This window comes from Diaphorina citri, unplaced genomic scaffold (genome assembly GCF_000475195.1).
Source record: "Diaphorina citri unplaced genomic scaffold, Diaci psyllid genome assembly version 1.1 scaffold1082, whole genome shotgun sequence".
Classification (NCBI taxonomy): domain Eukaryota; kingdom Metazoa; phylum Arthropoda; class Insecta; order Hemiptera; family Psyllidae; genus Diaphorina; species Diaphorina citri.
Genome location: NW_007378511.1, coordinates 1,055 through 23,523, shown reverse-complemented (window position 1 = coordinate 23,523; position 22,469 = coordinate 1,055). Strand labels below are relative to the sequence as shown.

Genomic DNA, 22,469 nt, shown 5'->3' with positions numbered 1-22,469 from the left:
AAGAACTGTTTGTATGTACCACTATGTCTGAAACTGTATAAATATTACTAGATTTTGTATTCTTTTGTAATAATGATTCTGTTTTGGTTATTTCATTCATACGTGTAAGTAGGGGCACCTGATGAGTTTCTTGGACAACTGTTGCAAAGTGAGTGAGTAACTTTGTACGTGGGTACTTAGCTTGACTAGGAAAACAACTAGTTGTAGCTATTTTCAGTTCTCAAGAGTTTTTGGACTTGAAAAGTTGATCACCGTGGATACCACAAGTGCTTAGTGGGTACTGGGTATCACCAAGTGCACTTGCCATTCGGAGGTCTATGTTGAACAGTCGGCGAGGCCCAAAAAATGAAACATGAATTTTTGGTTCTGTACCTACTGGGCAACTGAGTTCAACCCAGGTTTTGGGCCTCAGACCTTTATATATTTTTGAGGAAAAACCGAAGCCATCACTCAGCTTCTTTTTTTCCCCATGAATACCTATCTATTTGTGAAGCAACATTAATCGAACAATACATACGCAGGTGCAGCATTCATCAAAATATAATAGCACAAAATGTTAGGCGCAACATACTAACAAACAACCTTCACCAAACATTGCCACACTGCCAGCCTAGTTAGCTTGGTTGGTAGCTCGTCTGCCTTGTAAGCGCTAGGCCGCGGGTTCGATTCCCGCCATAGCAATTACAGTTTCCTCTGTCAAACCTCTTAAAAAAAAACATTCGGTACAGACTGTAGCCAATGGCAAATTACCTAGATAGATAGTTGAATAGATTTGTAGAAGCACCCATCTTTTAGGGCTGTTTGCCCCTTACAGAGCCTCGGAGTGGGCTTTTTAGTCCGTCCTTCCTTTATTATGTATCAAGGTCTGGATACTATAAACAAGACAAAAATCGTGTTATTCGTCTAGAATTTTGAAACCAGTTCTTGTTCTGCGAGTTTATAAATGGGTACATGCTAGGTAGGTATAAACCTATTACGTAGATGGGATGTTTTTTTTTCCCCCTGAAGAGGTTTGGTAGAGGAAACTGTAACTACTCAGGTCTTATCGTTCTGAAAGCAATGAGAGAAGGAAGACAGGATAGGAGAAAGCCAGCCGTTCCGAGAACGAACCTTACCTATTCAGGATAAAATCTGAACCGGGCGGGAGACTAATCCACGATCCACGACCTATCGCTTACAAGGCAGACACGCATAACTCCAAACTAACTAGTAACTAGGCTGGCGAAACCATCAGTAGGTACTTGTTTTTTGTTTTGTGAATTTATAAATAGGTAGGTATGTAGGTAGATGGATGAGACGTCAACTTTTATTTTCACGGGCTTTAGCAAAGCCTGGCATTGATAGAGTTTGGATTGTCTTCGTCATAGCATGACCTCCCTGTAGTAATCTGTAGTGTGTCCTTTAGATCTTCAAGGTCACTTGCTTTGCTTTTAGTGTAAGTTGCTTTATTTTCCATACTCCTACATATGGGTTGTGGATTTACAGACGGAAAATTGGCACCGAGTGCAGTTTGCGGTCTGCCCCTTATTTGAAGTCTACTTCACTTGACATGTCATTGTTAACTGTTACAGGGGGCTCTCTGGTTCTTCATGCTAAGACTTCTGCTAGTATGCACACAAGAAGTGACGGAAGAGCAATCTGATGTGACAATCCTGCGTCAGATAAACAGACTCAATGATGACGGATCCTACACATTTGGCTATGAAGCTGCGGACGGGAGTTTCAAGATTGAAACCCGTGACGTTGGAGGCAATGTGAAAGGCATGTTTGGTTTTGTCGATGAAAACGGAGAGCTGAAGAGAATTTCCTACTCTGCTCGCAATGGTACTGGATTCCAAGCGAGTGGAACCATTGCCACTCCCGTGGAGAATGCCAGACTGAACCCTAGCTATACTACTGTCAAACCACCTGCCCATCATCCCTTCCTGAAGAGACCGATCCTCATTCTGAAAGCCATGGTCCCTGAGGTCAAGGTTCTCACAAAACTCAGGGTTAGATGACAGGCCTGGCCTCTCTCTAACCAAGACCGTCACCATATGACTGCTATGGACGGATCTAGACTGGGAAGTCGATAAGGGAGGGAAAGAATTGACGGGGAATGAAGAGGGGGTTGGGAGGGGTAATTTTTCTTGTCTTTTCAGAACAAACATCAGAAGAAGATAAATAGTCTGAAAACCTAAACATAGGTACTGATCTTGAGACGAAATTATCTTGGTACCTGGAAAGGGTTGAAAATTTATATGACTTCTTAACTTTAAAATAAAAGCATCTACTTCTACTATTGAAAGAGAAAAATAATAATTTTATTGATCAACGGGAATGAGAAAAAAGAAAGGCAGTACATCATAGGATTGAAGACAGGCCTACTATGTATGTCGAATTCAAGAGACCAACTCAAGATTGGACTGACTGGAGAAGATTAGAATCAGATGACACAAGACTTTTCCTGGTAGCCAATGAATCAGGCTGTGATTCACGAGCTGATATTTATTTATTTAGAGAGTAGTTAATAAATTGGAAAAATGTATAATTATATACCCACCTACCTATTGTTTTATTTTATACCTACATCATACAATTCATACATCAGACTTGTATTATAAACTGATGGAATATTTATATTTTTAATACCTAGTAAATAATAATAGGTGCAGGCACTAGGCACCTAATAATTGGATAAGACCTAATACATAATTACGAAGCAGGGAGACCTATTTCTTGACGTCATTAATAATACATAACTATGATCTTCTAACGACGATGTGACGGGGGTTTTACCCTCCATTTGTGAAAAATCCAAGGGCGAAGCTGAAAGATACTGTCTGGGGTAGCCCTAAAGTTTGAAATTTTATTATTCAATGACCAACTAAGTAATTGTACTCGGTTATTTAACATGTAATAAAATGGGGACCACGTAAACTTATAAAAAAAAAAAAATGTTGAAGTTGAAACTTCTAACAAAAACAGCAGTGAACCACTTGAAAAAAGGTCGTATTTTTTAATATGTAGGTAGGATGTTGAAGTTGAAACTTCTAACAAAAACAGCAGTGAACCACTTGAAAAAAGGTCGTATTTTTTAATATGTAGGTAGGTACAAGAAGCTCTTGAAATGGAATCCTCCAATTCTCAATGTTAATACATCATCTAAGTACCGTACTTAATTAAGTAGGCAGGTATTATTATTTTTATTGGTGAAATAACATGGCACTGTCAAATATTTAACAGTGATCTTGAATTGCTGACGGGATTGATGAACCCAGAGATTGACTTTGAGATAACCTGGCCATGCTGAAGTGACCATTCTCTGACCAACTTGTTCGGCAAAGTAAGGTGAGCACACCAAATTATGGACACCCATGACCCATTCTACAGTTCTGTAAAAGAGCTTTCCACTTCTTTCCGCTCTAGACTCTAACTAGAGGTCCATTCCACGAAAAAATTTTACACTGAATTGTTTATAAATTAGATTGTTGCCTATCTGTTTGAAGGTAAATTGTTTGAATGAAAATTGTTTCTGTCAATAATCCTGGATACTCCGCCAGAATCGGAATGTTTCCGGACATTTTCAGAAACTAGCAAATATTAATATTTATTAAAGATGTTCCTACAAAAGAGCCCAGGAAAAAGCCTATTTTATATTTTTTATTCATCCGGTCTATCGGACAAGAAACATCAACGGGAGACAACAATTGGCACCTACCTGATAGGAACAAAAGATCTTTAATTTTCACTGTCCCGACACAAAGACCAGTCCCTATATTTGGTTCATCTACTACACCTCAAAGTTTCCATTATTTTCCCTCAAGTCAAACAATTTTTTATCAAACAATGTAAAACAAATTCAAACAATACCAACTTGGTAAAACTCTCACCCTGCCTCCTCCCCTGATAACGAACGTGTGAAGTACTGAAGTTCAGTAGAATCATTTTCAGCTAAGGTTACACTTCTTGCTGATAGTCAAACTCAGTCCAGCTTTAGTCCAGATTGATTGACCCGAAGAAGAGAGTTGTGATTCTGAGTTGTGGTAATTTTGAGTTGTGACTAGTTCGGAAGAAAATTAGGACTTTATCTGTGTGTTGTGCCGTCGTTAATGGTCGATTATGCCGCTGCAAAAGGTGAGTGAGAGTGCCTTTTCTGGGATTTTTACTTTTTTATAGTTCTTTAGTGTGCTGTGTCGTTTTGGCAAGCCAAACTTTGGGCAGTTCGTCACGTCAATACATTTTTATTGACTAGGTATTTCTCTTCAAAGTAATTAGAAAGTATTGCAATCGGTCCAAATTTTCAAAATCGGGAAATGGGTGGAAAAATTCATTTTAGGGTCCCCTGATTCCGAAAAAGTGGTTTTTATCCAAATGGTCTGTCTGTACGTTTGTGCTTTTAAACTTTCTTTTTTTTCTCTTTTCCATGTTAGGTACATTTTCTTATTTGGTGTTGGACGTTGGTGTGTAAAGCCGAATTTAATAATTATAGGGGAAAAACGGTAATTTTTCGTAATACATAGTCAAAAGTGACAGTGCTTCATTTTGAGTAGGTATTTTGTTATTAAGATATTTTGAGAAAAAACAAGCTGGGTCCGTCCCTCCGGGAATTTTTTAGCCCGTAGTTTATTCGATCATGGTTAAAGAATACCTTTGTACCTACCTAATTTGTTTAATATTCAGTTTATGATCATTATTGATTTGATTTTTTGATTTTACTTTCATGTAATGATTTAAAATCAAGACTAGAGCCCGTTCTCCCTTTATTCCCAATAAAATGTTTAAGTCACCCATCCATTTATTGGCCTTCCTCGGCGTAGCTTAACATAGGTAACGCTAAAACCGGTCTTAAATGATCGACTGAAGTGTTACCTAAAACTTTCTCGCTTTGAGTTCATAGGTCGTCGCGACAAATTCAGAGCTCATTTGTATGAGAAAATGTAAAAAAAATCCCCCAAAAACCAGTTTTTCTCATCCATTTATTGGCCTTTCTCGGCGTAGCTTAACATAGGTGACGCTAAAACCGGTCTTAAATCCTTAAATGATCGACTGAAGTGTTATCTAAAGCTTTCTCGCTTTGAGTTCATAGGTCGTCGCGACAAATTTCGAGATCAGAGCTCATTTGTGTGAGAAAATGTGAAAAAAATCCCCCAAAAACCAGTTTTTTTGGTTTTTTGGCTTTATGGTTTTCTGGACAAAATTTGCACCACCATTTTCGTGTTCCTGGTGAAAAGACCTTTAATTTGATATATAGGTCGACTAGGTTTGGATAAGTCCTTCTATGGGGACAGACAGACCGACCGACCGACAGACTGACAGACCGACAGACAGACGACACCGAAGCGAATACAATAGTCCGTCCACTATACCTTTTATTATTAGTAATAATAAAGGAAGGACGGACTAAAAAACAGCTCTTTTGAACTCGAGGGCTGAGGGTCGAAACTAATTTCAATCAAGATGAAATTCTACCGAAAAAGAAGAAGGAAAAAAATCGGACCGAAAACTAAACCTTTTGCTGCTATGCCACAGTGCTGTGTGGAATTGAGGAGCTGTGGGTGCAAAAAGGGAAATACCTATGGAATTTTTGCCCTTTTTGCGTAAAACGGTTTTTTGAATAGAACGTGGTGCGCTCTATCTTCCAGCGTTTGAACTGCAGTGCGCTCATGTCACTTGAGCTCACGTGACGTGAGGATTTTTTCTAAACAGTTGTTCGTTCTCGGAACGGCTGGCTTTCTCGTATCCTGTCTTCCTTCTCTCCTCGCTTTCGGGACGATAAGACCTTAGCAAATACAGTTCCCTCTATCAAACCTCTAAAATAAAATAAATTAAAATTTTGACCGATTGCAATAATTTCATTACTAGTATAGCTCGCTATTCTGTAGTAATAGAAAGTAATAAAGTACCTACCTAAAACAGAGGTAGGTAGTTGACTCATGTTCGTCTTTTTTTTTTGCCTTTTCCCGGGGTCGGCGTTTTTCGTCAGCCTCTCAATCAGCCCCAAATAGATACTCGTACTGGACTGATGTTAACAGGGCAAAAATCTATTGAAATGCACTTACCTATTATAACTGCAGTTATCCATATAAATCTAGAGGTCATCATGAAGAAATAGGTTTCGAAATTATAATTTATAACTGTATATCTATTATGCCTACAATAAAGCTTTTTCTAAAGTGAAACAATAACAACTTTGGGAGTGAAATTAATTATGAATTCCACATTATTACAGCACCCTGACACATCAGGACAATAGAACCTCAGGCCAGGCAGCTGGCGTGTGAATTTTTCTCACACTACGAGTAACTCGCGAAGAAATTATTGGAACGAGGTCTAATTTGAACAAATTTGAGTTTTGTAATAAAATTATGTCTTGAAGATAGAGTTCGTACTGTTGAAGACCTGATGAGGACCAAACGATGATTGGTCAGTTTCCCGAAAGGAAAATAGGTACACCTTTTATGTGAGAGGGTAGATATTCTGAAATAAAATTTGCTTGAGGTTGAAGGTAAGTGGAAAAAATTTGAGTTGAAAATGACGAAAAACCCGGGTCGGGCGTCTCGGGGCAGCGCTTCAAACTCTTGACGTTCGCGCGCCTCCCGGCACGCTTGATTTCAATTTGACTCCCGTTTGACAAAATTCCCAATTTTGTCAAACGATTGATGATGCCTGGACTTCAGTCTAGTTTTTGGGTTGTCCATAAGTATGGACCTCGGGCCCCAGGTGGTTTGGTAGTCATAGGCACATTTATCAAGCGTGACAGGAGGCATGCGAACGTCATGATATGCAAGTGACGCGCGACACGATGCCTGATCATTATCACTGATAAGAGTGATAACTAGGTACTTAACTAGTGATATGGGGAAATCTTGAATATGATTCATGTTAGTATGAAAGGATTAAAATGAAGTCTGTGCCAATTTTCCATCAGTATTATAATTTTATTTCTCTTGTATTATTTCTTCGCCATGTTGATTTTTCTTTCCTTCCTTCCTTTACCTACAGAAATTCTCACGCTAAAGACACACATATCAAGGTCACTCGCTTTGCATTTAGTGTAAGTTGCTTTATTTTCCATACTCCTACATATGGGTTGTGGATTTACAGACCGAAAATTGGCACCGAGTGCAGTTTGCGGTCTGCCCCTTATTTGACGTCTACTTCACTTGACATGTCATTGTTAACTGTTACAGGGGGCTCTCTGGTTCTTCATGCTAAGACTTCTGCTAGTATGCTCACAAGAAGTGACGGAAGAGCAATCTGATGTGACAATCCTGCGTCAGATAAACAGACTCAATGATGACGGATCCTACACATTTGGCTATGAAGCTGCGGACGGGAGTTTCAAGATTGAAACCCGTGACGTTGGAGGCAATGTGAAAGGCATGTTTGGTTTTGTCGATGAAAACGGAGAGCTGAAGAGAATTTCCTACTCTGCTCGCAATGGTACTGGATTCCAAGCGAGTGGAACCATTGCCACTCCCGTGGAGAATGCCAGACTGAACCCTAGCTATACTACTGTCAAACCACCTGCCCATCATCCCTTCCTGAAGAGACCGATCCTCATTCTGAAAGCCATGGTCCCTGAGGTCACTGAAGACAGCGAGAGTGAGGAGAATGAGAGTGAAAGTGAAACCTCAAGGCAACCTTACTACTCGGAGGAGTACAGCAGAAGATCTAAACAAGGAGAAAGAGAGTTTCTGAGAAACACCAAACCTGTACCGTTCGTAGATTCTAATGAGTTGACTTCAGGAAGACCCGTGCTGACCAGAAAGATATTGCTTGGGAAGAGACCATCAGAGGACATCAATGAGAAGAGACCCAGGGGTGGAAGTGGCGGGGCACAGTTACTCAGCCGGGGTGGAGATACTGCTGACACGCGTGGTACTGGTAGTAACGGATATATCAATGGACAAGCACCTGCCATCCCTGCTAAGCTTGCAGTCCTAGCAAATCTCATGAATGAGTTTGAAGCCTCATCTAGATCTTACACTGACAACGGCTATGCTAGTCAGGAACAGTACCCTAAAGTCGCCTACTCAGAACCAGACTATGTGGATTATGCTGATGCTCCCACCCCCACCCCAGTGCCGGTTCCAAGACAATTCTATCCCATTACAACACCTATCCCTCCTCCTCCCACCCCGGGTTATCAAGGGAGACCCATCATCAATCCCGGTCCCTACAGAAACCCAATCTATCCTGGCATCCCTAGAGACTCCTACAACGTCGCGTACAATTCCCTGAGAGAAGAACTCATGGAGTCGTGCTCACCAGGAAGATATTACTTGGGAAGAGACCATCAGAGGATATCAATGAGAAGAGACCCAGGGGTGGAAGTGGCCTCAGGAGACAACTCAGTCGGGGTGGAGATACTGCTGACACTCGAGGTACTGGTAGTAATGGATATATCAATGGACAAGCACCTGCCATCCCTGCTAAGCTTGCAGTCCTAGCGAATCTCATGAATGAGTTTGAAGCCTCATCCAGATCTTACACTGACAGCGGCTATGCTAGTCAGGAACAGTACCCCAAGGTCGCCTACTCAGAACCAGACTATGTGGATTATGCTGATGCTCCCACCCCCACCCCAGTGCCGGTTCCAAGACAATTCTATCCCATTACAACACCTATTCCTCCTCCTCCCACCCCGGGCTATCAAGGGAGACCCATCATCAATCCAGGTCCCTACAGAAACCCAATCTATCCTGGCATCCCTAGAGACTCCTACAACGTCGCGTACAATTCCCTGAGAGAAGAACTCATGGAGTACATCCTCCAGATTCTGCAGCAGAGATTAGTCCCAGGACAGTATGGTTCTCCGTTGGGACAATACCCTAGTCAAACCATTGCACCTCCCCCTCTCCCCTACGGTTATGACCAAGGATATAATCCTCTCCGCTCTTACATTCCGTCGCCAGCCTATCCACCCCAGTCCTTCCTACCGCCAAGGTATCCTCTGGGACCCGGGCCCTATCTAGGTGGACGGAACTATCCACAGCAACCTATCCCCGTCGTGTCACCAACATCTTTGAATGTCTTGGAACATAAAGTGCTACCGCCCCGGCCGTTCAACCTTTTTCAAAGAATCGTTGATAAGTAAGTACATCCACAATTAAGGTCAGTCGTTTGTAAAATCCAGGACAAACAAAAAACGTAGGTACCTACCTACCGGAAACAAATTTCGACTACATTTCTTTCATTCGAGGTAGTTTAGTGCCTTGATTTGAGGTACTAGGTATAAACACAATGAGTTGGGTACCCAGACTACACTACCCAGACTTGTCATTTGCATGTAGGCTTCTATAACATAGCTCCATCTGGATTCTAGTGACTTGATGTGAACTAACATCACCAACATGGTGAATATAATGTGGTTTATTCGGTTTACATTGAGCTTTGGAATTTCTCTTTCATCGTTGAGGTTAGATTTAGCGTCAAAGTTGGCTAAATTCTTCATTGAACACACGCAGGTCGAGGACCATGTTAATGACATTAGCAACCATGTTAGTGACAACGATGGACATTCTATCAGTCTATCTTCTAAAATCTTTATGAATACATCATATTTGCGCTAGTTTTAGGATTGAAAGATACTTTTTATTGAATAAAGTGAGTTCCATGTTCTAAATTTTAACTTTTAACTGTGAACTCTTTAACGTTATTTGAGGAAAACTCATTTCTGCACATGTTAGTTATTACAGTTAAATTTGAGGAAAATCCTTCTGTTTTGGAAAATAATGTAGGGCATTACCTGTGACCAAATTCACCAAATCATCTTAATTCATGTTAAGGACGACAGGGATCTTCAGGGAGCCTTAAGGGACAAAAGAAATGAAGGAATAACAAATACGTTTCAGGTGCGTAATCCTAAAGGTATGTTCAAACATAGTCGATTAGCCGTCGATCGACGAGCTGAATCTATGTTGTTTAGGCAGTGTGGACGGTTCAGTCGACATCGATCTACAGCCGGTCGACTATGTGTGAACAGTTGGACACAGCTTTAGAGACCCAAAGAGAGCGATTGCTGGCAGCGCTAGCGACGAAACCACGTTGAATGGGGGGCCAGTTCCCAATCCCAAAGGTTCACTGATATTAAACAACGTTGCACGTGATTGGTATCCTGATGAGTGGCTGTTTGGGTAATCGCGTGCTGCTGTCTTTCTCCGGCACAACTCAGGCTGGTTGAGGTCAATGAAAGTAGGCGGGTAGCCTGTCACCTTGTAAAGCTGGAGTGTAAAACCCTCATCACTAAGAACCCCTGTGCGAACGACATGCAAGTGTTAAAGCGCCAAATTGAGAAAAAAAAAAAAAAAAAAAAAAAAAAAAAAAAACAAAAAAAAAATGTTAAGGAAATCCCAAAGTCACAGACACAGACTTGCCTACCTAAGTATTATCCTAAGTCACAAAAGTCACATGTTTCATAAATATACCTAATATTAGATACCTACCTATTACCCACTCTATGTATTAGGTACCTACCTAGTTATATTGAGGCATATAAATAGTATACAATACATAGATGTAGCCACATAGCATAGAGACACTGAACAATACAGAACTGTAGCCAAAACCAACTGTCAGCCCAAAGCAATCACCCTAGTAGGGCTAATTGAGAGGCTGACGAAAAACGCCGACCCCGTCTGTACACGGGAAAAGGCGAAGAAAAAGAAGGAAGAATACATATGAATATTAAATACTGAATGAGATTGTTGTATAGGTAGGTATAATGATAATAAAATTAATAATTTACATCACGTAATTAATAGGTATCTATGTAGGATGTGTATTTGTGTATTAATTTACTACCTTCCTACAACATGAGACTACAGATGGGACATTGAATCAACTCTGAGATACCAAAGTTGTGACATAATAACACAAAGAAACTGCATTAACATTTACTTATCGTTTTGTTCAATTTGTTTTCCATTTGTTGTTTCTTTGTTGATTTAGCTACAGAAGTAGATAAATGTACAGTAAATATGCTGAGACTTTGGTATGAATCAACAAAGCTTATTGTCTTATCAAAGTGAATACTATAGTAGGTACACCGAATTGAAGGTTGAAGGTGATAAGAAGACTGTAACAGAACTATTGACTATTATTTGACTAGTCACCTACCTGACTTGATTACAGAGTGTCATCAAGATAGGTAGGTATTTACCTAATTACCTGACTCCTTGACGGTCTATTAGGGACGATTAGGTAGGTAGCCATTAATACTATTAAAGTATATTTGGGTATTTTGCTGCTTGCTAGGTAATTGATTCAACTTAAATGTACCTACCCACACGCAAGAATAATTACCCTATGTGTCTACACCAAATCTCCTTGGTCTTTACAACTTAGCCCCACCGGGTCAGCGGCAGTGGGATAATTGGGATTTACGCCAGTGGTGCCATGTCGCGGCGTTTTGAGATCAACCGTTTTACCATACTCGCTTGTTTGGAAACCCATTTTCGTATTAATACAAGGTTGTTCCAATGGTCCCCATATACAAGGTTGATCCAATGGTCCCCATATACAAGGTTGTTCCAATGGTCCCCATATACCTGTCATAAACCTGGGTAGTGGCTACGTTACCTTCAGTCGGTTAGATGGATAGTGCAGTCTGATGAAAGTTCCTTCCTTGGAATAGCCGGTCATAAAGTCTATGCATCCTGGGATGTAAGCACCTGCAACATTTTAGATCACGGTATGGTATATAAGTATTTCAATAAGATTAAATAATGACATTAATGATTTTAATAATGTTTGTGTACACCCATTTGGAAACAAGTTAGTAGAACCAGAACTTTGTGTTATTATATCACAACTTTGGTGCTCACTGCAGTATTGTAGGATTTTTCCAATATCTCAATAATCCTATCATATCTAAGTAAAAGTTCCTTGAAATTTTAATGGCATACCTATCGCAGACCTAGGAATCTCAGAGTTGATTCAATGTCCCATCTGTATTAGTCTGTACTAGTGAATCTGTATGTTTACTGAATTACCTATACGTAGCTACGTACCCAACTAATCTGTAGGTAAATACAAAACAGATTTAACCTTTGACAAGTTAGTCAAACAAAATAGATATAAGTTCATTAGGTATTATTGGTTGTTTTTCTCTTGTTTTTGTTTCTTTGTTGATATACCGAGGTAGGTAGGTAGGCACTTATTGTTTTGTAGTCAGCTCCCATGGCGTAGTGGTCACTGCGCTCGCCTGGCACGCGGGAACCCGGGTTCGATTCCCGGCGGGGTCATGAAATTTGTATCATGCAAATGGTTGATTCCGTGGGTGGATGTTGCGGGGCCCACTCAGCCTCGTGAGGAAAATGAGTAGTTATGATATATAAATGCGCATAGCGACCAGTGTATTGAGATATTGGGAAAATCCTACACTGCTGCAGTGAGCACCAAAGTTGTGACATAATAACACAAAGAAACTGCATTTACATTTACTTATTGTTATGTACAATTTGTTTTCCATTTGTTGTTTCTTTGTTGATTTACCTACAGAAGTAGATAAATGTACAGTAAATATGCTGAGACTTTGGTATAAATCAACAAAGTTTATTGTCTTATCAAAGTAAATACTATAGTAGGTACCTACCTACACCGAATTGAAGGTTGAAGGTGATAAGAAGACTGTAACTATTGACTATTATTTGACTAGTCACCTACCTGACTTGATTACAGAGTGTCATCAAGATAGGTAGGTATATACCTAATTACCTGACTCCTTGACGGTCTATTAGGGACGATTAGGCCGGTAGCCATTAATACTATTAAAGTATATTTGGGTATTTTGCTGTTTGCTAGGTAAATAATTGATTCAACTTAAATGTACCTACCCACACGCAAGAATAATTACCCTATGTGTCTACACCAAATCTCCTTGGTCTTTACAACTTACACATAGGTGAATTTAATGGATCTATTTACTCAAGTCATCTAATAGATCTAAAGGACACACTACAGATTACTACAGGGAGGTCATGCTATGACGAAGACAATCCAAACTCTATCAATGCCAGGCTTTGCTAAGGCCCGTGAAAATAAAAGTTGACGCCTCATCCATCTACCTACCTACCTATTTATAAATTCACAAAACACGTACTGATGGTTTCGTCAGCCTAGTTAGTTTGGAGTTATGCGTGTCTGCCTTGTAAGCGCTAGGTAGTGGATTAGTCTCCCGCCCGGTTCAGATTTTATCCTGAACAGAGAAGGTTCGTTCTCGGAACGACTGGCTTTCTCCTATCCTGTCTTCCTTCTCTCATTGCTTTCAGAACGATAAGACCTGAGTAGTTACAGTTTCCTCTATCAAACCTCTTCAGGGGGGAAAAAAACATCCCATCTACCTAATAGGTTTACCAACCTAGCATGTACCCATTTATAAACTCGCAGAACAAGAACTGGTTTCAAAATTCTAGACGAATAACACGTTTTTTGTCTTGTTCATAGTATCCAGACCTTGATACATAATAAAGGAAGGACGGACTAAAAAGCCCACTCTGAGGCTCTGTAAGGGGCAAACAGCCCTAAAAGATGGGTCAAGCTTCTACAAATCTATTCAACTATCTATATAGGTAATTTGCCATTGGCTACAGTCTGTACCTATTGCAATAGTGAACAATTAGCAATTAGGCATGTAGGAATCTACTAGGCATCTAGAGGTATTCATCAGAATAATCATTAGAATGATCTATGGGTGACTGAATGCACTTAATGACAGGTGCAAAGGGAAAGTTGCCTTATGAAATTATCCCTACTGTGGGTCATTTGCAACAAATAATTGAGCATGACTCCACATTGTATACAATCCTCTATATGAGTCTAGGAGAATAGATGAATAGAATATACCCTGTTTATACTGCAGGAATGAGACTAAAAAGTCCCTTTACTCCCAGCACAGTCTAAACAAGGTCTTATGTATTTGGTACAGAATAGTGTAAATTCTATAATTATTTAATTTATAACATTTGTGTCTGACTTAGTATACTGTGTCAATTGGCAACTAAATAGTTGAGCAGTTCGTCTAATAAAAGATTTTCAAAAAGTCCCCATTTCTGAGTTCTGTAGATCATTGAACAAGGTAAAAGTAGTTACCTAACTAGTTTATTCTAGATTAGATTTTAGATTGTCAACAGATTTATAGACCAATCTCATTACACTCTGCATTATTCATACAGGCAAATTGCTGCAGGAACAAAATCAAGGAAAACCTTATTCAGTGGCATTCAGTTGGATTGAAAATTGCAATAAGTATGATTCTACGTATAATATCAGGTACATAGCACCTATCAGAGCCGTATTTAGTATAATATCAGGGCCGTATTTAGACTTTGGTTTGGAGCATCCACCCTCGAGTATGGTTTGTTATTGGATTGATGCCGAGGTAAACATGTTTGGTCATATTTTACTGGTAAATAGGTAACTTATTAAACTGCCAACGGCTGCACGTACAAAATATAGCTCAACAAACCGCACAAAAAAAAAAAAAAAAAGGTTTGCGAGTAGGGTTACCGAAAAAAAGAATACCTTAAACTGAGTGTACTGAGTAGGTAGGTAATCACATGGCCAGAGTGTAACACACATTACACCGTTGTGTTTATGTAGATGACCATGGCAAATTATGTAGAGAGTACTCTGATGCATGTTGTTTGATGTATGTAGGATACCATTAGGTATTCTACTTTATATCTCCAGTATTCTTGAGATATATTTCTTTGGGTATTTCCCTTTTTGCACCCACAGCTCCTCAATTCCACACAGCACTGTGGCATAGCAGCAAAAGGTTTAGTTTTCGGTCCGATTTTTTTCCTTCTTCTTTTTCGGTAGAATTTCATCTTGATTGAAATTAGTTTCGACCCTCAGCCCTCGAGTTCAAAAGAGCTGTTTTTTAGTCCGTCCTTCCTTTATTATTACTAATAATAAAAGGTATAGTGGACGGACTATTGTATTCGCTTCGGTAGGAGGAACCTCGGCGAAAGCTTGAGAGAGAGCATACAACTACGCCACGAAGAGGCACCGCGCAGCGTTGATACTCTCACCGTATAACTTTCTAGTGTAAAGGTATGTCCAAACATAGTGGACCGGCTGTCGATCGATATGAATCGACGTCGATTGACGGGCGGTCCACTATGTGTGGACGCATATCTATGTATAATTTGGAGCATCCCCTCGTCAATCGACTATTGAACCAGGAGGAACCCTGGCGAAAGCTTGGGAGGGAGCATACAATTACGCCACGAAGAGGCACCGCGCAGCGTTGATACTCTCACCGTATGAAATTCTAGTGTAAAGCTGTAAAGGTATGTCCAAACATAGTGGACCGGCTGTCGATCGATATGAATCGACGTCGATTGACGGGCGGTCCACTATGTGTGGACGCAGCTCGGCGGTAAAACACCCATCTTTTTACATAAAAAAAAACCTTTATAGCTAACACTGATCCTCCCAATGATTTCAGGGCAATTTGGACTTCAGTAACCTCTGCATGATGGGTCATTCGTTCGGTGGAGCTACGTCACTTCTCACAATGTCTTCGGATCCGAGATTCAAGTAAGTCATTCTACAATATTCAATGTTATCTCTGAGTAAGCTCGGAAACTAAATCTGTGTCCACACATAGGTAGGTAGTCGACGCCATTGATCAACGAGATAAAGACGTGAATCTATGTTATCGAGGCAATGTACGGTTTCAGTCGACGTTGATCGACGGCGTCGACTATGACGTGTGGACACAGCTCAATGACTAAGGCGGCGCGTCGCGTAGCTTCAAACCCTTAAGGCTGGTCTCACACTGCACGCTACACGTGTAGACGTGCGACTTTCAGTAGTTTTGCAGCCGACTACGCGCTACTCAAAGTCGCCCGTTTACCGTCTATGTGTGCAGTGTGAGACCAGCCTTAAGCTTAAAAAAAAGAAAAAAAAATAGTGTTAACAAAGGCCGGGTATCCTGTCACATATGTAGCTTTCGAACTCTTGACGTCGCGTCGTCACACCTCTGACACCCCTCCCCTACCGACACACTTCATCTAACACCAATGAATGATGTGTCAATGAAACCCTAACCCCCTTTCTTCCATTCTCAGGGTTGGAATCATCTTGGACGGATGGATGTTCGCTATCAAGAACGAAGCTCTGAAGATCTCTCAACCTCTTCTGTTTCTCAACACACAAACCTTCCACATCAAGAGTAACCTGGCTGCCTTGAAGAAAATTATTGACGACGGCGAGAATCGAAGCGTGTACACTGTGCTGTAAGTCATTCTATTCAAGCTGAGGGATTAAATTCATATATTTCAAACAAGATAAAAATGGCCAGCCTGCAGGTTAGTTAGCTTGGAGGGTAGCGCTCCTGCCTTGTTAGCGCTAGGTCGCGGGAACGATTCCTGCCCATGGCGGACTTTATCCTAAACAGATAAGGTTCGTGCTCGAAAATACTGACCTAATGGTATCTGGTCCTTCTTATCTATTCAATTTCGGGACGATAAGACATTAGTAGTGGCAGTTTCCTCTATCGAGTACTTCATCGCTGTTTTTATTTTATAGGTAGCAATGGAACAACTGCTAAGACATAGACTTCTGTGGTCTGTGTCGTATAGCTCCTCATCAGAGGGGTGATATAATATCAGACAGTATATCCCATGCAGGTGCTAGGTCAACTCGAGAACACCAAAAAGTATAGGTACCTACCTACTCGTTCAAATATTAGCAATGAAAATAGGTACCTACGAGTGTTTTTTTTTTTTTTTTTTTTTTTTTTTTTTTTTTGTTGTGGGGATTTTTCGTGTATCATAATTAGGTAGACATCATATAATTGCAATTGGAATTCTTTCACTCTCTTTGGGTCTCTAAGATTACGCACTTATAACCTTGTGATTCATTCATTTCCTTTGCCCCTCAGGCTCCCTGAAGATCCCTGTCATTTGGGAGGCCAACGTTGCTGATAACACGAAGATGCCTGTGATTCTCTTCTCTCATGGATTTGGTGCTAGTCGATTCATTTGCTCAACTCTTTGCTACGAGCTGGCATCTCAGGGATTCCTAGTGGCTAGTGTGGAACACAGGTAAGAGGAAGTTTATTGAAGGAAGTGATTTGAGACCTTAGTACTCTTCTAAGTCTGTTATAAGTCTGTCTCTCCTTTATAAGTGGGAATATCTGGTCCTACTTTTTTCTTCTGCAACGAAAATGTCTCCAACAGCAAGTTATGGTGTGATTGTGATAATGAAGAAGTTTGGTTCTAAGATTTATTTAAATTTACTGACATTATTTGATATCTCGGAATTTTAATATGTATAAAGTAAATATAGCACTATAAAATTGTGTACATAATTATGGGTACGTAGGTATTATAGGTACCTACATAATACGCGGTCAAACTTTCCTGACTTGGCGGGGCGGAGCGCTACCGCGCTCCTTAATTATTGCCAACAAATGAGGAAAAAAGACACAAAAGACGTGGTAAAAAAAGTACTCAATCTTCTCATTTGCAATGTTTAGATGTATCTATCAGTGAGATAGATAGTCAATCTTTGCATTGGAAACCAGACGTTTGGTTAAGTGCAACTTTTTGTCCGACGTCAAGGACTCAGTAACAACGAAGGTCTCATTACCTATTTATAGTTTGAGAACAAGCCTTATCTGTTTGAGATAAAATTCGGCCCGGGCTTTGATCTTTTCGCGGCCTAGCACTACTTATAACTTACAGGGCAGATACTCAACCTTTCAATCTAACTGCTTAACTGCATAGGCAGGCTTTCCTAAATAGGCGTCCACAAGCGACCCTAGTACCGACCCAAGAGATGAATAAACCATGCTACTGAATAAAAGTGTCCTCAACGGAGCCTTGTTGAGCTCATGTGACGTGATGGTATAGTGTGTTTCGACCTTTAACATACCGTTTAACACATTATAAGGACCTGATTGCCCATTTTTCAGGGACACCTCAGCCTGTGCCAGCTACTATTATGAGAGTGAGGAGGCGTGTGCCCAAGATAAAAAGACTTGGGTGTATCATGAGTACATGGATCTGTCTAACATGGGACCGGAACATTACAACGTCCGAAATAAACAGGTATAGTACCTATAGCAAGAGGTAAACGGGGCGATATATGTGGAATTTCGAATCCTGACCGAAATGCGGTATGGCATCCTCATTGGATTGAAAATTTTGACCATATATACTATTTTGACCATTAGTCAGCTCCCATGGCGTAGGTGTCACTGCGCTCGCCTTGCACGCGGGAGACCCGGGTTCGATTCCCGGCGGGGTCAAGAAATTTGTATCATGTAAATGATTGATTCCGTGACTGGCTGTTGCGGGGCCCACTCAGCCTCGTGAGGAAAATGAGTAGCTATGACATGTAAATGCGTATAGCGACCGGTGCCAGCATGGTAGGTAAACATTGGACGTTAGGATTATTGTGATATTGGGAAAATCCTACAATGCTGCAGTGAGCACCAAAGTTGTGATATAATAACACAAAGAAACTGCATTTTATTTTGACCATTGTCACAAATATTGATCCGCGATTAATAGGTACACCTCCATAGGTGAATTATATGATTTGGTCTTCCAACCACAGACTTCTACATCAGAAGTCTACCGTGCTAACCTATCTACACCACTGAGGTTAGTTGGACCAATGACCACATATAGGAGTAGAGGAGTTATACGTCCTAGTCTTTTACTTATTTTAAATATCAAAAACTGTCACAAATATCGATCCGCGATTAATAGGTACACCTCCATAGGTGAATTTTATGATTTGGTCTTACAACCACAGACTTCTACATCAGAAGTCTACCGTGCTTACCTCTGCACCACTGAGGTTAGTTGGACCAATGACCACATATAGGAGTAGAGGAGTTATACGTCCTAGTCTTTTACTTATTTTAAATATCAAAAAATGTGTGTGTTTGTTTTTGACAGATAAAATTACGAAGAACCGAATGCATAAACGCGTTGAACGTTTTGGAAGAAATCAACAATGGGACGGCTCACAATATCTTGCCCTGCAAACTGTCTCTGAGTCAATTCAAGGTAAGAGTTCTGAGAGTGGTCCTATGAAAGCCACAGCTAGGTTTCATGATGAAGAACAATTATATAGGCCAGCCACTTACTATCATGTAGACCTGACAGGTACTCCTGGACAGGTCTACCTGATAGTGTGTGTGCTCATGAGGTATCAGCTAGGTAGGCCTGACTGGTGGACTCGTTCAGGTGTACCTGTCAGGTCCACCTGATAGTGAGTGACCGGGCTTTGAAAGATACATCTAGGTACGTAGTTATTTATGATATTATGCTGAACTGCTACAAAGGTCTGAGGTTGATTATTCCACAACAGAGTATCAAAATAGGTACGCACTACGCAGGAAATGACGAAGTATAGGAGGAAAATTAACAAGGAAAATTTTAAAATGTCTCTATCTCAGTGAGATAGTCATTATTTCAATTCGAAACTGTCCAGATGAGTTGATTGTGTCTCTTCTCTCCCATCTGATGATGGGCATGCTACAACACGGACCACACGAGTTTAATGTAGCAGTTGTTTCATTACTACGATATAAAAACGGCGCGGCTCGGCGGTGGACCCGCGGCCTAAGGCAGACGAGCTACCAACCACGCTAACTAGGCTGGCAGTGTGGCAATGTTTGGTGAAGGTTGTATGTTAGTATGTTGCGCCTAACATTTTGTGCTATTATTTGATGAATGCTGCAACTGCGTATGCATTGTTTGATTAATGTTGCTTCACAAATAGTAAGGTATTCATGGGAAAAAAAAGAAGCTGAGTGATGGCTTCGGTTTTTCCTCAAAAATATAAAGGTCTGAGGCCCAAAACCTGGGTTGAACTCAGTTGCCCAGTAGGTACAGAACCAAAAATTCATGTTTCATTTTTTGGGCCTCGCCGACTGTTCAACATAGACCTCCGAATGGCAAGTGCACTTGGTGATACCCAGTACCCACTAAGCACTTGTGGTATCCACGGTGATCAACTTTTCAAGTCCAAAAACTCTTGAGAACTGAAAATAGCTACAACTAGTTGTTTTCCTAGTCAAGCTAAGTACCCACGTACAAAGTTACTCACTCACTTTGCAACAGTTGTCCAAGAAACTCATCAGGTGCCCCTACTTACACCGTATGAATGAAATAACCAAAACAGAATCATTATTACAAAAGAATACAAAATCTAGTAATATTTATACAGTTTCAGACATAGTGGTACATACAAACAGTTCTTAAAACATCTAATTTACATTTTAGGTTCGAAAAAAAGAACTTATGGACAACCCAAAAACTAGACTGAAGTCCAGGCATCATCAATCGTTTGACAAAATTGGGAATTTTGTCAAACGGGAGTCAAATTGAAATCAAGCGTGCCGGGAGGCGCGCGAACGTCAAGAGTTTGAAGCGCTGCCCCGAGACGCCCGACCCGGGTTTTTCGTCATTTTCAACTCAAATTTTTTCCACTTACCTTCAACCTCAAGCAAATTTTATTTCAGAATATCTACCCTCTCACATAAAAGGTGTACCTATTTTCCTTTCGGGAAACTGACCAATCATCGTTTGGTCCTCATCAGGTCTTCAACAGTACGAACTCTATCTTCAAGACATAATTTTATTACAAAACTCAAATTTGTTCAAATTAGACCTCGTTCCAATAATTTCTTCGCGAGTTACTCGTAGTGTGAGAAAAATTCACACGCCAGCTGCCTGGCCTGAGGTTCTATTGTCCTGATGTGTCAGGGTGCTGTAATAATGTGGAATTCATAATTAATTTCACTCCCAAAGTTGTTATTGTTTCACTCTAGAAAAAGCTTTATTGTAGGCATATAATAGCTGCTTGTACAGTAATAAATTATGATTTCAAAACCTATTGCTTCATAATGACCTCTAGATTCATATAGGTATAGATAACTGCAGGTAAGTGCATTTCAATAGATTTTTGCTCTGTTAACATCAGCCACCTGATTGGGACTTATTGAGAGGCTGACGAAAAACTCTGACCCCGTCTGTACACGGGAAAAGGCGAAGAAAAAGAAGACGAACATCAGTCAAGTACCTCGGTTCAAGTAGGTAGGTATACTTTATTTTTATTTTCTTTTTTTATGAGGTTTGATAGAGGGAACTGTAACTGCTAAGGTCTTATCGTTCCGAAAGCGAAGAAAGAAGGAAGACAGGATAGGAGAAAGCCAGCCGCAAGTACTTCAACGGGCACAATAACACCAATAGATTTTTTGATAAACATTACTTTTCCAGTATTTCGTTGTCTACTCTCTGTAGCCTTCATACCTTTATATTTTGTTGTCTACTATTCGAGCCATATCTGGTGAATATCGCTCCTTTTCGACGTTCTGTCTACCATTTTCGACTTACCTTCCGGAAGCGGTAGATGGACGTCGTTCCAAAACCGCATCGTCCAGGCGTCTGGATTAGCTGATAAGATAACGTCACTTCCTCTTAGTTACACTACGGATAGACACACAAGCACCTCTACCGGATTACTGAGAAATAAAGCACTAATACTAATTTGTTGTCTACTACTCGAGCCATATCTGCTGAATATCGTTCCTTTTCGACGTTCTGTCTCCCATTTTCGACTTACCTTCCGGAAGCGGTAGATGGACGTCGTTCCAAAACCGCATCGTCTAGGCGTCTGGATTAGCTGATAAGATAACGTCACTTCCTCTTAGTTACACTACGGATAGACACACAAGCACCTCTACCGGATTACTGAGCACTGTTGTAGCATGACAACTGACTCTCGATGTTCTTGACTGGTAGTTTCCGAGTAGTGGGGATTTGAGAGGTCAGTTTCTCTCGCTGAGGCTTGAGTTGATCAACTGACTCTCGATGTTCTTGACTGGTAGTTTCCGAGTAGTGGGGATTTGAGAGGTCAGTTTCTCTCGCTGAGGCTTGAGTTGATCTCGGATTGCTATGATTGCAAGTGTTGCTTGAACTACCTCGCTCGTACTTTCGCCGGGAGAGTCTGATCTTGGGTTTGTCTTACCAATGTGTATGTTGCGCCTGGGATTTTGTACTAATACTTGGTCAATGTGTAAACTTGTATGTTGCGCCTAGATAGATAACGTATTGTTTGGTGTATGTTGTATGTTACGCCTAAAATTGGTGATCACATTCGGTGAATGCTGCATGTTTCACCTAGATTGGGTATTATGTTTGGTGAATGTTGTATGTTGCGCCTAACATTTTGCATTATTATTTGGTGAATGCTGCATGTTGCGGCTAGAATGTTGGTGAATGATGCACCTGCGAGCTGCGTTTTGTGGCAATGTTTTTGTTTTTTTCTTTTGTTTTTTTTTTTATTTTATTTATTTATTTTTTTTTTTTTTAAAGGGGTTTGACAGAGGAAACTTTAATTGGTATGGGGGGATTGTCCTCTAGCAAAGTGGGTTTGTAAATGGGTGTTGACGGTCGGATCAATCGAACCAACCATCTGAACAGACGGAACATTCGCGATCCCGGCGCCAA

General features: G+C 40.6%; 3 protein-coding genes and 1 non-coding gene across 4 annotated transcripts; all 4 read left to right on the top strand.

Annotated features, from left to right (window-relative positions):
* The first annotated feature begins 4,061 nt into the window (after nucleotides 1–4,061).
* LOC103514105 (trithorax group protein osa-like) lies at nucleotides 4,062–9,082 on the top strand. The gene is made up of 3 exons (XM_017446086.2): nucleotides 4,062–4,116; nucleotides 7,173–8,072; nucleotides 8,195–9,082. The coding sequence occupies exons 1-3, from the start codon at nucleotides 4,102–4,104 to the stop codon at nucleotides 9,080–9,082; spliced, it is 1,803 nt and encodes a 600-aa protein (XP_017301575.1). The 5' UTR covers nucleotides 4,062–4,101.
* Nucleotides 9,083–12,159: 3,077 nt separating this feature from the next.
* Nucleotides 12,160–12,230, top strand: Trnaa-ggc. Its single transcript has one exon. It is a non-coding gene; the product is annotated as a tRNA-Ala (tRNA).
* Nucleotides 12,231–15,434: 3,204 nt separating this feature from the next.
* LOC108252985 (platelet-activating factor acetylhydrolase-like) lies at nucleotides 15,435–16,237 on the top strand. The gene is made up of 2 exons (XM_017446089.2): nucleotides 15,435–15,531; nucleotides 16,065–16,237. The coding sequence occupies exons 1-2, from the start codon at nucleotides 15,467–15,469 to the stop codon at nucleotides 16,234–16,236; spliced, it is 237 nt and encodes a 78-aa protein (XP_017301578.1). The 5' UTR covers nucleotides 15,435–15,466; the 3' UTR covers nucleotide 16,237.
* A 186-nt stretch (nucleotides 16,238–16,423) lies between these two features.
* Nucleotides 16,424–19,046, top strand: LOC103514104 (platelet-activating factor acetylhydrolase-like). The gene is made up of 4 exons (XM_008478969.1): nucleotides 16,424–16,433; nucleotides 16,880–17,042; nucleotides 17,915–18,050; nucleotides 18,909–19,046. The coding sequence occupies exons 1-4, from the start codon at nucleotides 16,424–16,426 to the stop codon at nucleotides 19,044–19,046; spliced, it is 447 nt and encodes a 148-aa protein (XP_008477191.1).
* Nucleotides 19,047–22,469: the final 3,423 nt, after the last annotated feature.

Coding starts and splice junctions, on each gene's coding strand:
- LOC108252985 (XM_017446089.2), top strand. CDS start 15,467: ATGATGGGTCATTCGTTCGGTGGAGCTACGTCACTTCTCACAATGTCT. Junction 15,532..16,064: donor TCTTCGGATCCGAGATTCAA/GTAAGTCATTCT, acceptor TTCCATTCTCAG/GGTTGGAATCATCTTGGACG.
- LOC103514104 (XM_008478969.1), top strand. Junction 17,043..17,914: donor GTGGCTAGTGTGGAACACAG/GTAAGAGGAAGT, acceptor CCCATTTTTCAG/GGACACCTCAGCCTGTGCCA. Junction 18,051..18,908: donor ACAACGTCCGAAATAAACAG/GTATAGTACCTA, acceptor TGTTTTTGACAG/ATAAAATTACGAAGAACCGA.
- LOC103514105 (XM_017446086.2), top strand. Junction 8,073..8,194: donor CCACCCCCACCCCAGTGCCG/GTTCCAAGACAA, acceptor TGGCATCCCTAG/AGACTCCTACAACGTCGCGT.